This window comes from Melanotaenia boesemani, chromosome 6 (assembly GCF_017639745.1).
Source record: "Melanotaenia boesemani isolate fMelBoe1 chromosome 6, fMelBoe1.pri, whole genome shotgun sequence".
In the NCBI taxonomy this organism is placed as follows: domain Eukaryota; kingdom Metazoa; phylum Chordata; class Actinopteri; order Atheriniformes; family Melanotaeniidae; genus Melanotaenia; species Melanotaenia boesemani.
The window spans coordinates 1,295,951-1,310,549 of record NC_055687.1 but is presented as its reverse complement, the minus strand read 5'-3'; the positions used below and the strand labels follow the sequence as shown (position 1 = coordinate 1,310,549).

The 14,599-nt window shown below is 47.2% G+C and overlaps 1 protein-coding gene across 3 annotated transcripts in view; it reads right to left on the bottom strand.

The window, feature by feature from the left end:
- LOC121641527 (DENN domain-containing protein 4B-like) overlaps positions 1-14,599 on the bottom strand; it is a 60,881-nt gene that overhangs the window by 17,135 nt on the left and 29,147 nt on the right. For all 3 annotated transcript variants that reach the window (XM_041987713.1, XM_041987712.1, XM_041987711.1), the window contains exons 8-15: positions 12,150-12,208; positions 11,772-11,916; positions 9,809-9,984; positions 9,418-9,518; positions 9,102-9,317; positions 8,875-9,020; positions 8,665-8,798; positions 8,468-8,582 (exon numbers count right to left, since the gene is read on the bottom strand). In XM_041987713.1, the coding sequence (XP_041843647.1) occupies positions 8,468-8,582; positions 8,665-8,798; positions 8,875-9,020; positions 9,102-9,317; positions 9,418-9,518; positions 9,809-9,984; positions 11,772-11,916; positions 12,150-12,208 (1,092 nt within the window). The remainder of the gene's footprint in view (positions 1-8,467; positions 8,583-8,664; positions 8,799-8,874; positions 9,021-9,101; positions 9,318-9,417; positions 9,519-9,808; positions 9,985-11,771; positions 11,917-12,149; positions 12,209-14,599) is intronic.

The window sequence follows — 14,599 nt, the reverse complement described above, 5'->3', positions numbered from 1 at the left end:
CCTGGTTTTATTCTGGACCGTTGGTGTCACCGTTTCCTGTTTCTCTAGATTTTGTGCGTACGTCTGGGTCAGTGTAGCCGTGGAGGAAGGAACATTTTCCCATCAAGTTTGGTTTTTATAAATAACAAAAGTTGACTATATTTGGCGTACACCGGTTTTTGTTCCAGATTAAGAAATGAGGCCCCTGGTCCGGGAGGAGCTCAGAGGGGACAGGACCTCTGCTGCCTTTACATCAGAGAGGCGCCTTCACGTCTATTTTTAAAACTCGTCTTAAAACCCGTTTTTATTCTTTGGCTTCCAACCCGGCGAAACTTAGTTTTATTTGATTTTATTTGTTTTTGTGTTTTTTTAGCAGAAATACATCAGTTTTTATTACAGCTTTGTTTTGCACAACAACAAAGTCAAAGTGCTAGATGGTCCACAAGGTTCTGACTGACTATTTAAGGTACTTTTTGTTTCTTAAACATGACTTGCATCAGATTTCCACTTAATCTTACTTATATGTACTTGTTGAGCCAGTTGAGCATGTCTGCCCTGGCCTCCTGGATGTAGGGTTTGTCAGCAGGGTTAATATCCTCTCTCTTGCGGTGGACAAAGCCATGAGTCTGATTGGGGAATATTTTCACCTGGTAGTCCACAGTGCATTTCTCTTTTCAGCTTTGCTTCTAAGGATCTAACCTGGTCTAGAGGGATAACCTCATCCTTCTCAGCAAATATGAATAGTGTCGGGCTCTTAAGCGCGTATGCGTCCTCCCTTTCACGAACTATTCCATAAACAGAAACTCCAGCTTTGATTTCTGGATATTGTAAGGCCAAATAATGTGTGGCAACTCCCCCCCAGCAAAAAACAATTTGTTTTTGTTTAATTGGTTTTTATTCTGTTTAGCTCAAGCAGCAACCTCCACCTGTAAAATGTGAAGCCTTTGCAGACGAGCAAAAAATTCAAGTTCCTCCCTCATCCACTTGGATCTGGTTCCAAAACAGAGCAAATCCCCATAGACTCCCATGTTAGACTCCCATGTTAGACTCCCCTTGAAATTCAGTATAATTAGGGGCGTGTCCTTTTGATTGACAGGTATCCTATCAATATATCAATGATATACTATCACCCAACCACCTGACTCCCTTCCTCCACACATAGCCTCCTCTGCATTCTGTAACAGCTTGATTTCATTCTTCACCTCCAAAATTCAGAATATTCACCAACAGCTCGTTCCAAAGATCTCCTACAATCCACCACCAATAATTTCCTCTCTGCCTCCTTCCCTCTCCCTTTCTGCTTTCTCTCTTCCCCCCGTCTCTGCCATTTCTGAACTAATAAGAAAATCCAAATCATCCACATGTCGATTAGACCCCCTCCCAACCATCCTTGTCAAAGCATCTGCGTCCTCACTGGCACCTCTAATTACCCACATCATTCACTCCTCCCTCACCTCTGGACTTGTTCCCTCACTGTTAAAAACAGCTGCCATCACCCCTACACTTAAGAAACCTGGTTTGGATCCCAACAATCTCAATAACCTCCGTCCCATTTCCAATCTCCCATTTATTTAAAAATCCTGGAAAAAGCAGTTGCCTCTCAGCTCCAAGCCCATTTATCCCACAACAATCTGTATGAGCATTTTTAATCTGGTTTCCGCCCACTCCACAGCACCGAATCCGCATTACTTAAAATCACTAATGACCTCCTCCTGGCAGCTGACTCCGGTCTCTTATCTATTCTCATCCTCCTTGATCTGAGTGCGGCCTTTGACACCATTTCCCACTCCATCCTTCTGGATAGACTCTCCTCCATCGGCATCACTCACACCCCCTCAGCTGGTTCAAATCATACCTCTCCGGCCGCACTCAGTTCATCCAGTTGAAAACATTTACCTCCCAGTCATTCCCAGTTACCACTGGTGTGCCCCAGGGCTCTGTCCTTGGGCCCCTGCTGTTCCTCATCTACCTCCTCCCCCTCGGTTATATTTTTAGAAAACACCGCATACATTTTCATTGCTACGCGGATGACACCCAGCTCTACCTCTCCACCAAGCCTAACTCTACCCTCCCACCATCTTCCCTCACAGATTGTCTTCAAGAGATTAAATCCTGGTTCACCTCAAATTTTCTTAAACTAAACAGCAGCAAAACAGAAATTTTACTAGTAGGCACCAAATCCACTCTCTCCAGATCTGACAGTTTCTCCATTCCCATTGATGATTCTTCCATTTCCCCCTCCCCTCAGGTAAAGAGTCTGGGTGTCATTCTTGACAGCACTCTGTCTTTCACATCACATATCAATAACATAACCCGATCAGCATATTTTCACCTTCGTAATATCAACGCCTCCGCCCCTCCCTCACCCCTCACACCGCCGCCATACTCGTTCACAGTCTTGTCACCTCCCGTCTCGACTACTGTAACTCCCTTCTGTTCGGTCTTCCCCAAAAAACTCTTCATAAACTTCAACTGGTTCAGAATGCTGCAGCCCGGGTCATTACAAGAACTGCCTCCACCCATCACATTACCCCTGTTCTGCAGCAGCTCCACTGGCTCCCCGTCACCTACCGCATCCACTACAAAATCCTGCTGTTCACCTACAAGGCCATCCATCACCTCGCTCCTCCCTACCTTTCTGATCTCCTCCATGTCTCCATACCAGTCCGTTCCCTCACATCCTCGTCCTCCATCCACCTCATCGTCCCCCCAGCCCGCCTTGTTACCATGGGGAGCAGAGCTTTCAGCTGCTCTGCTCCTCATCTCCCCCCAGACCTCCGTAACTCTGATTCTATACAACTGTTCAAATCCAAACTCAAAACACATCTGTTTAAACTGGCATCCTCACTGTAATATTTCACACTGCTTTTATTATTTTTTTATGTATCCGTTAATTTATGAATGTATTTATTGATTTGTTTTACTCTTGTGTTTTATCCTGGAAGGTGACCTTGAGTGTCTAGAAAGGCGCCAACAAATAAAATGTATTATTACTATTATTATTATCCAATATCCACAGCAAGAAAGGAGAGAGAAGCCAAACCGCGGTTTTTAGCCGGCTAACATTGTGCCTTAGCTTTAGCCCGCCTACCTCCATTAGCTGGTTAGCTACCATTAGCTTGGGGTTAGCTCGGTTAGCGCTTAGCTAAAGGCAGCTTGGAGTTTGATGGTTGTCAATCATTCACCCCCACTCAGCTCCGCCTCGTTGCCCATTTTTGGATTTTCCGAGACTAAAGACATGCGTGACGCTACCAAGACGGCGACGGTGGGAACATCCAACGAACTTCAATTCAGCTCTTCAGATACCTACGGGTGACGTCACAGAGGCTCTGCCCATCTTTTATATACAGTCTATGGTTTAGCTGCTTTTGTGTTTCATGTTTTTATTTATATTGATTTCATTTGTGAGCAGCTGTGGGTGTTTTAAGGTGCTTAATAAATAAAGTTGTGGTAAACAGAAATATGTGGGTCATGAAGGGTGCTGATTCATGGTTTCTCCTCCTGATCTGAACACAACCCCCAAAGTGGTGAAAAATTCATGCAGATTCATTAAATTCAGATCATCTCCAGTCAGGAGAAACTGGGTCACAGTTAAACCTCAGAGAACTCCAGTTTCAGCCTGATTTCACAGACCCTTAACCAGAGTCAACCAGAGACCTGAACCAGGAAGCTGGATTTTCTCTCATGGAGGAAACTTCAGGGGTTTCTGTCCTACGAAGCTGGTTCACTTCTTACCAGGTAAATCACCATGGTAACTTAGCTGAACGGCTAGCCTGCTCCGGAGCAGGTTCTGTTCTGGATCAGAGGTCAACAAGTGTAAAAGCTCCACATCCTGACCAATCAGATCTACTGGACAAGCCCCGCCCACTCTTAGAAGATCCCGTCCACGTTGGTGGTGGATGGTGAGAGGAGGCTCGGAGAGTTTTTAGGAACAGATGAAGAAATGAAGCCTGGTCTCTGGATGTTTCTGTCCTCGTTCTTGTTCCCGTTTAGCTCCACCAGGGTTGATCTGAGATAATGATGCTCACACTTCTAAAGATCTTAAAGGTCCCACATTATACATTTTTTCAACGACATCATACGGGCGTCAGAGGTCCAACAACATTGTTTGAGCCCAGATCCAGCCTTGGTCCTTCATCTCAGCCGTTCCAGATGTTCTCTATGAGCTCTGCTGAGAACAGCCGTTTCTGTGTCTGAACCTCTAAATGTTCAAGAGTGGAGCCTGGCCACGCCCCTCTCTGGGAGAGGAGCCGCCTTTGGCTGGCGCCCGCTCGGTGGTTTTAGGGGGCAGGCTCAGCTAGCCGGGGGGGCGGGTCAATGGCAGCATCCACTGCGGGGGGGAAAGATCTCAGATCACCCGTTTGAGCAAACATTCGCTAAAAAGTGGAGCAAACGAGAGAGGAGACGGGATTTTCTAATTCTTGGGCCTCACACAGGCTGTGAGGACAAGACTGTTAGAAAACCTTTAGAAAGTGGATTTTGGATAATATGGGACCTTTAATGTAAAACATCAGTTGCTGCTTTCAGGCAGACGTTACAAAGTCCCAGTGGCTCAAACAAACGTCTAGAAAAGATTCCATCCGTCTGTCCATCCGTCCATCCATCCATCCATCCGTCCATCTATCATCCATCCATCCATCCATCCATCCATCCGTCCATCTATCATCCATCCATCCATCCATCCGTCCATCCATCCATCCGTCCATCTATCCATCCGTCCATCTATCATCCATCCGTCCATCCATCCATCCTCATCCGTCCATCTATCATCCATCCATCCATCCATCCGTCCATCCATCCATCCGTCCATCTATCCATTCATCATCCATCCATCCATCCATCCATCCATCCATCCATCCATCCATCCATCCGTCCATCTATCATCCATCCATCCATCCATCATCCATCCATCCATCCGTCCATCTATCATCCATCCATCCATCCATCCATCCGTCCATCCATCCATCATCCATCCATCCGTCCATCTATCCATTCATCATCCATCCATCCATCCATCATCCATCCATCTATCCATCCATCATCCATCTATCCATCCATCCATCTATCCATTCATCATCCATCCATCCATCCATCCATCCATCCATCATCCATCTATCCATCCATCATCCATCTATCCATCCATCATCCATCCATCCATCCATCCATCCATCCATCCATCATCCATCCATCCATCCATCCATCCATCATCCATCTATCCGTCCATCTATCCATTCATCATCCATCCATCCATCCATCCATCCATCCATCATCCATCTATCCATCCATCATCCATCCATCCATCCATCCATCATCCATCCATCCGTCCATCTATCCATCCATCCATTCATCATCCATCCATCCATCCATCCATCCATCATCCATACATCCATCATCCATCCATCCATCATCCATACATCCATCCATCATCCATCCATCCATCCATACATACATCATCCATCCATCCATCCATCATCCATCTATCCATCCATCATCCATCCATCCATCATCCATCCATCCGTCCATCTATCCATCCATCATCCATACATCATCCATACATACATCCATCATCCATACATCATCCATCCATCCATCCATCATCCATCCATCATCCATCCATCCATCCATCCATCCATCATCCATCTATCCATCCATCCATCCATCATCCATCCATCCATCCATCATCCATCTATCCATCCATCATCCATCCATCCATCCATCCATCATCCATCCATCATCCATCCATCCATCCATCATCCATCTATCCATCCATCCATCATCCATCCATCCATCCATCCATCATCCATCTATCCATCCATCATCCATCTATCCATCCATCCATCCATCCATCATCCATCCATCCATCCATCCATCATCCATCCATCCATCCATCATCCATCTTTCCATCCATCATCCATCCATCCATCCATCTATCCATCCATCATCCATCCATCTATGAAGTAAAGGAAGGAACTGAGGAAGCTCCGCCCCAAACGTCTGGGCTGTAATAATCAGTCATGTCTGGCTGTTACTACGGCAACAGTGCTGCTTGTGACCTGGATGATGTGTTTAATTCTTCATATTAGTGAAGAATAACGGTCTGCTCCTCCACGGTCAAGTAGCTGCTCTGCAGGGTTTCTCCATGTCTGCGATTGGTCAGATGCTGCAAACTCCGCCCCTTTGTGAGCGTGCTCTGATCCAGATGGAAAACCCTGGGTTGAGTTACCGAGTTGATAACCAGCTTCGTAGAACCACTGATCAGGATCCTGAATGTCTGGGTATGTTAGACTTGCTTCCTGGTTCGGGACTCTGGGAAGTATTCCACCAACGTAGCTACAGAAAGCCAGGCTGCATCAGGAAAGCAAATTATGTAGCATATATGTTGCACAAAATGGTCACTAATCACTAAGTGGTGAATAAATGAGGGACCCTAGGTACTAACAATATGTAATGTAATCGTAGCGGACTAGTGCTCAGAAGAGTAAGGTACAGCTCAAAGAGAGAGGAGGCAAAGACTGGAAGGGTTACTTTTGATGGTACCATGTATTGAATATAATTAGAGACAAAGACAAAACATACATTTAACATTCAGAATTCAGAGAGAGAGAATGGCCATTGTAAAGAGTAAAAAACCCACAATGTGTTACAAGATTTCAATATTCAAATTTACCCAGTTCAAAGGCTATTTACAATGGTTCAATATTCAAATCCAATATTCAATTCAACATTGATCGGGAGAGCACAGATCAATGGAAAGCTCACACGCATAGTCCAACGCAGAGTGAACGTTAACAGTTCATACGACCCAAATATACAAGTTCAGAGGGACGTCCATGTGCGGGAATAGCGTAAGTAGCTGGAGCAATGGGTCGCAGAATAAGTGTGTGAGCGAGTGCAAGAGTTCGTGTCGGCTACAGGAGCCTCCTACCAGCCCGAACTGAGCAGAGGGATGGAGGGGTTCCTGGTAGGAATCTTCAGCAGCTGAGTTGATTCAGGTTCGTTGGGGTTAGCTCGCCATCTAGATCTGGCAGATTCTGCTTATTTCATTTAAATGCGCAGTCATTTGCGGCGGTTTTGGACTGATAGTCGGCTCCTCGTAGCAAACATTTGTCTGGCTCTCCCCTCGCATGTTACCGGTAGCTTCCGGGTAGCGCTTAATAAAGCTAGCTAATTGGTCGATCGCAGTCATGTGACCAAAGGCATGCAAGACACGTGAGGATCAAAGAGCAAAAAGGCAGGGCAAGAGAACACAGTGAGAGGGGTTTTGGCACCCGCGTTACATTCGCTTGAACTAACACCATCTCTGAATTAAGGCTTAAATCGTTCCACTAACACATTCCAGCTGCATCTAGTTGAGCTAATCCAAGCGAGGCTTACAAAGCCTGGCTATGTGGGAGGTCCTGAGGAACGTAGGAAGCCCTGATGAGTGGATGGTGGAAAGGAGGAGCAGCAGAAAAGAGAGCAAACCGAGAGCTTCATTTTCTCAGCAGCTGAACAAAGAATGCTGATGGAGATCAGTGACGTGCAGTCAGGAGAGACGTGTGATGGAGATGCAGGAGGAACAGGTGATACAGCCGTGGTAGTTCCATTAGGACCAGTAGTGGTCTGGTAGACCCAAAGACGTCTGGTAGAACCGAAGAGGTCTGGTAGAACCGAAGAGGTCTGGCAGAACCGAAGACGTCTGGTAGAACCAAAGAGGTCTGGTAGAACCGAAGAGGTCTGGCAGAACCGAAGACGTCTGGTAGAACCAAAGAGGTCTGGTAGAACCAAAGAGGTCTGGTAGACCCAAAGAGGTCTGGTAGACCCAAAGAGGTCTGGTAGACCCAAAGACGTCTGGTAGAACCGAAGAGGTCTGGCAGAACCGAAGACGTCTGGTAGAACCAAAGAGGTCTGGTAGAACCGAAGAGGTCTGGCAGAACCGAAGACGTCTGGTAGAACCAAAGAGGTCTGGTAGAACCAAAGAGGTCTGGTAGACCCAAAGACGTCTGGTAGACCCAAAGACGTCTGGTAGAACCGAAGACGTCTGGTAGACCCAAAGAGGTCTGGTAGAACCGAAGAGGTCTGGCAGAACCGAAGACGTCTGGTAGAACCAAAGAGGTCTGGTAGAACCAAAGAGGTCTGGTAGACCCAAAGACGTCTGGTAGAACCGAAGAGGTCTGGCAGAACCGAAGACGTCTGGTAGAACCAAAGAGGTCTGGTAGAACCGAAGAGGTCTGGCAGAACCAAAGACGTCTGGTAGAACCAAAGAGGTCTGGTAGAACCAAAGAGGTCTGGTAGACCCAAAGACGTCTGGTAGACCCAAAGACGTCTGGTAGAACCGAAGACGTCTGGTAGACCCAAAGACGTCTGGTAGAACCGAAGAGGTCTGGTAGAGCCTAACTGTCCCTGATTCATCCACTTAACTGAATTTTAAGGCGTTTTTCTCTGATCTTCCTCAGACTGTCAGGAAAATCATCAGGAGTCCAGACTCCTGACTGAATATTTCCGTTACCTGTTTGGTACGTCGGGGGGCGGGGCTGCTGGGGGCGCTGCCTTTAGCCGGGACCCGGAGCTGGTCCTGAGGTCGGTCAAACAGCTCTGGTTTCAGGGTGGGGAAGGTCTCGTAACTGCAAACAAGAGTAGAAATTAGGCATCCCTATCAGCTGGTCGGACTCCTGGGCTCAACCAGTGGAGCATTACAACACATACCTGTAGAGGGCGGGGCTCTCGGAGCCGTCGGCTTCCTGCGGCTCTTCTGGAGGCATGATAAAGACGGTATGCTCTCCGCAGTGAGTCTCATCCAGATCGATCAGCCTCACCTCCTCCGGTTTCTCCACGTCCACCTGCTCACACAAACACAACCGTCAACACGCTGCCGGTCCAACCCTTGTCTGAGGATCAACCCGCCTCCACGCCCACCTTCTGGACGCACTCGTCGAAGAACTCGAGGCAGGCGTGTCGGTCACTGACGAAGGAGCATTCCTCGATGAACTGTGTGAACATCTGAGTCCGGGTCAACTGGGTGTAGAACTTCTGCTGGGTCCGGTCCCGAGACTTCAGAAAACCTGGAAGATAAACGATAAAGATCAGATGATGCAGCTCCTCAGAGGTTCAGCACTGCAGCGGCATGAGAAGGAGCGGCGCACCCTGCAGGTTGAAGAGGGAGCTGCAGTCAGTGGCGGTGTCCGACGGCGCCGTCGTGATGGGCAACAGGAAGGCTCGGTACCCCCGCAGCAGGCAGCTCATGAAGCGCAGGAACGCCTCCTGGATCTCCAGCTCCAGCTGCTTCTGCCGCCTGTAGATCTGGTCGTAGTCCGTCAGCAGGAACTCCAGCGTCGCCTCCTCCTGGCCGGAACTGCAAACTGCAGGATAAAGGAGAGCGTGCACGTGTGATGCACAGAGAACTGGGCGGGATAAAAAAGAGAGTGCACGTGCGACTGGAGTTGCTCAGGTATCACTTACTCTTCTCCAGGGTCTTGTGGAGGTTTGTCAGGGTGTTGAACAAAGTCTTGCCGGGTTTCCTGGGTAACGATCGCCATGACAACACCTTCTTTTCTTCTGACCTGAGACAGAAGATGGAGACAGACTCCATGAACAGATCACCAGCAGACAGACTCATCATCCATCAAAAAGAAATCTGGTTTAAGGAACCAGTTCTTAAAGATTTTAATCAGGTTTAAAAAAAACATTCTTTGTGTTTTTTTTAAAGTTTTAATCCAGTTTTTAGGAATACACTTTAAATCTGTTTGTTATGGACCGGTTCTTTTAAAGTTAAAATCTGGATTTATTTAATGGTTTCTGAAGTTTTAATCTGGTCCTTTTGAAGTTACATTCTGGTCCCACCAGGACTCACTGGAAGATGGTGTTGGTGTCCAGGTCAATACAGACCACTTCAGCAGGGGGGTCGTACAGGTCGAAGTAGCTGGAGTGGACGCCAACGATGAAGGGCATGGGCGCCAGCAGGACGTCAGCCAACCTCAGTGGACACAGAGGGATGTAGGGACAGATCCAGCGTAGAGGGAAGGTCATCTGGTGGAGACACACTCAGCTTTTATCAGGAGACATCTACTGACCATGAATTCATCTGATCAACAACCTGATCCATCAAAGCTGACCCACAGACCAGACCGGACCAGACCAGATTGGACTGGACCAGCTCAACAGTAACTGGCTGCTGCACGAAGTGAAACGGACTGACGGGACCTCTGGTTGCAAACTGGACCATGATTGTTCAGTTTCATCCTTTTCTTCTTCTTTCAGTTTAATGCTGCTGCTCTACTGGTTGCTACCTGGTTGCTGCCAGAGGTCTTTTTCACATGAACACAAAGATCATGAGGACATCCTACCAAAACCTCTGCTATACAAAATGCTGCTTTAGTGATTCCATGATGGTTCACATATGAAGTGTTCCATGTAGCCTCAGGGCAACAGCTGCATTTTAACATGTTTTCAGTAGTACTAATAAATAAGTTGCATGAAACTATCAAAACTTAATGTTTACTCACCTGTTAGTGTTAAGATATTTTTCCAGGTGGAAAAGGAACAGGAAATAATGTTTTGACAGTCTTTTTGCAGCAAGATAGCAGAGCTATCTCCTTAGAAAAAGGCCGACAAAAAGGGTCTTCTATGGGACGTAGATATTTGTGGAAAATTATGAAAAAAAAGTTCATAGTTTCCAACCTAATGACAAGAAAAGTAGATATAAAATATAAAAATATTCCTGGTACTTTTAGTGTCATTATGTTGTGGAAATTCAATGCAATTGTTCCATGAAAATAACAGCAAATTTGCTAAAAACCTGCATTTGTTATTATACCTATATATAAAAAACATGAGTTAGCTCTTTAGCATGATTAGCCATGTATTAAGAGCTGCTGTGGAAGGTCCAGAGACCCACTGGCTGCTCCGGAGCCGCAGGTTGAACACCCCTGATGTAGTGTTTGTAAACCAAAACTGACTAGATTTCCTTCATTTAGCAGTAGGCCTTCTTTTAAAGGAAAAGAACATTTTGCGCGTAACAGTGTGATTATTCACAACATTTCATGTGATTATTTGTGATTTAAAACTTTAATTGTTGCCCAGCACTAATCTATCTATCTACCTACCTACCTACCTACCTACCTACCTACCTACCTACCTACCTACCTACCTACCTACCTACCTACCTACCTACCTACCTACCTACCTACCTACCTACCTACATACATACATACATACATACATACATACATACATACATACATACATACATACATACATACATCTATCTATCTATCTATCTATCTATCTATCTATCTATCTATCTATCTACCTACCTACCTACCTACCTACCTACCTACATACATACATACATACATACATACATATATATCTATCTATCTATCTATCTATCTATCTATCTATCTATCTATCTATCTATCTATCTATCTATCTATACTACCTATATATATATATCTATATATCTATCTACCATATATCTATATATATATATATATAGATATATATATATATATATATATATATGTATATAAAATCAGATGATCAGGAGGAGCCTTAAACCCATAAAGCTCATCATGGCAGAGCAAATGTGTTCGGCACAACAGCAGCCAGACCATCATTCTGCCGCCACCATGCTGGACAGGACAAGGTAGAAAAACAATGTTTATCTTTCTGTTTTCATAAAGAGTTTGACATGAACATGGCTCCTGTAGTCTTTGTTTTCTGTGTGCTGAGCTGCAGGAACAGCTGACAGAAGATAACTCCCTACATGAGACGCCAGGTTTATGTCCCACCGTCCACACCATGGAGGGTCTTACCGAGACGAAGGCCTCGCTGACGGAGGTCAGGACGTCGGGTCGCAGCGAGTGCAGCAGCAGTTTGTGTTCGGTGAGGACAGCGAGGAGCAGTGTGCAGGCGTTCTCTGGACCAAGGTTCTGAAGAAGCTTCAGGAAGCTCGCACCACTGCCGGGCGCGCACACACACACACACACACACAGATTATAAACAAGCTTCGCCCTCCTCGGATGCACCAGGTCACAAAACAAGCCCTCCATTAAGTCAACTGTGTGGCGCTATCATGTCAACATGGAGAAAAATCTCTGAAAATATCCCTATCCCACCATTGTGGACCTGATGAAGTAGAGGTAGGTGCAGAAGCCGGCTGAAACCAGGTGTGACTGCGGCAGTGAACTTACCTGAGAGGGAGGGGGGAGGAGACCGGTTGGCACAGCAGCAGGTTGTCGTATGGCGAAAGCTGCAACACAAACACACCATTAACACACTCATGTCTCTATCTCTTTAAGCAGAACTGCAACCTCACCGGTCTGATGCCAACCAGGGGGTCAAGAAATGTAACAGGAAGCCCCTCAGGTGTCCCAGCACACCTGGAGCGTCAAACAGCTTATCAGGTAACTTTAATTGGTCTGTGAAACTGACCCGGATCTGGATCACATTTCGCTTCAGTATTCTGCTTTTTCATGTCTGCAGAATCAGGTTTAAATAATATTTTAACTTCCTTCTGCAGCAGCTACTTTTCCTGTTGATAACAATGTCACCTGAAAGCATCACAGAAATCTAACGATTACTCGACCACGAGTTCAGGTCGGTGTGCAGAAACACAGACCAACCAGTTTTGGCTGAACTGGCTGAACTGTTACCCGTTTACTCTGCGGCAGAAGTGTTACCTCGTTTACTCCGCGGCTGAACTGTTACCCCGTTTACTCCGCAGCAGTGTTACCCCGTTTTCTCTGCGGCAGAACTGTTACCCTGTTTACTCCGCAGAAGTGTTACCCCGTTTTCTCTGCAGCAGAACTGTTACCCCGTTTACTCCGCAGAACTGTTACCCCGTTTACTCCGCAGAACTGTTACCCGTTTACTCCGCAGAAGTGTTACCCTGTTTTCTCTGCGGCAGAACTGTTACCCCGTTTACTCCGCAGCAGTGTTACCCCGTTTTCTCTGCGGCAGAACTGTTACCCTGTTTACTCCGCAGAAGTGTTACCCCGTTTTCTCTGCAGCAGAACTGTTACCCTCTTTACTCCGCAGAAGTGTTACCCCGTTTTCTCTGCAGCAGAACTGTTACCCCGTTTACTCCGCAGAACTGTTACCCGTTTACTCCGCAGAAGTGTTACCCTGTTTTCTCTGCGGCAGAACTGTTACCCTGTTTACTCCGCAGAAGTGTTACCCCGTTTTCTTTTTTTTTTTTTTTTTTTTTTTTTTAACCTGTCTTGTCCAGCATCGTTGCAAACAGAATGAATGTCTGGCTGCCGTCTGATGCTGGGCAATTTTACTCTATCAAGCAGGGATTTATACTACATGTATAAAGTCCCTCTTGATGATATGAAAAACTTTATTAAATCAAACTCTTAATGCTGGACTTGACCGGAGGGGACAGAGAGAGAGAGAGATAGAAAAGAAAGTAGAGAGAAGAGGGAGGGGAGAGAGAGGGACAGAAAGGGTGTGGGGAGTGCGGGTGGGGACTTCAGACATCATACAAAAGACCATGTAATCCATACTACTTACAACATATATATTTAAGATCATCCTAGCCAGTAGGTCATTACAGAACTAGTTGATAATAGTAACAATAATAATAATCACAATAATAATAATAATAATAATAATAATAATAATAATAATAATAATAGTAATAATAATAAAATTTTAAGAATAATTATAAGAATAGAGAGAAAAGGTATATTGAGGAAAAAAAATATGATAATAGATATAAGTGAAACTGCTGTATTCAAGAACACGCGCAGAGAAACCTGTGTGGATGTGCTGGAGGACTCGGCCACACGGCGACGCAGAGACTATGTCAACATACCGAATATACGGAGTGGAGACGTTCAGGAAGGAGTGACCATGCAGTGATCATGCAGATGCCACCTCACCTGAACAGAGGCCAGAGTCAGGCCAGCGGTCCCGAGACCCAGGCCACCAGCCCCCCCGTAGGTAACAGACCCCGACCGGTCCACAGAGACGACCACTCGTCCGCCCAGGAAGACAGCAGCAGGAGACCCCAGCAGGAGCCCCCCCACGGACATAGGGCACCGGCCCCGGCAGGCCGAGGCCAGCAGTCCCCGACCCCCCCGAGCACCGGCCGCCCGGGACAGACGGGGCAGAGGGCCCGGGCCCAGGAGCGCAGGGACACCCCCCTCCCCCACAGGCCGAGGGCCAGCACGCCACCCGGGGGGACCCGGCCCGCCCAGACGGCCACCGCCAGAGGCCAGCCCCACACCCCAGTGCCCAGCCGCACACCCCAAGAACTAGTCCTGCCCCCCCCCAGACCAAAACACACACAAACAAACACACACACTCTCCTTCCACTCCTCCATTCATCCTCCCACGCATACACCATCCATCCCTCACATACTCTTTCCTCCCACACACACACACCATCCTTCCACCGTCCATCCTCCCACACACACACCATCCTTCCACCATCATCCTCCCGCTACCTTTTGTCCCGGGGGGACAGCCTCAGCCAGGAGGCGAGGAGACATGAGCCAGGCCCCCACCCCCCCACATCGCCCCAGCCCCCCACTCCCCACCCCCAAAACAGCACCTTCCCCCCAGGGCCAGCAGCCAGAATCCCCCGGGACAGCCCGCCCACGCCCCGGGCCAATGCGACAGGCCACCCGGCCCG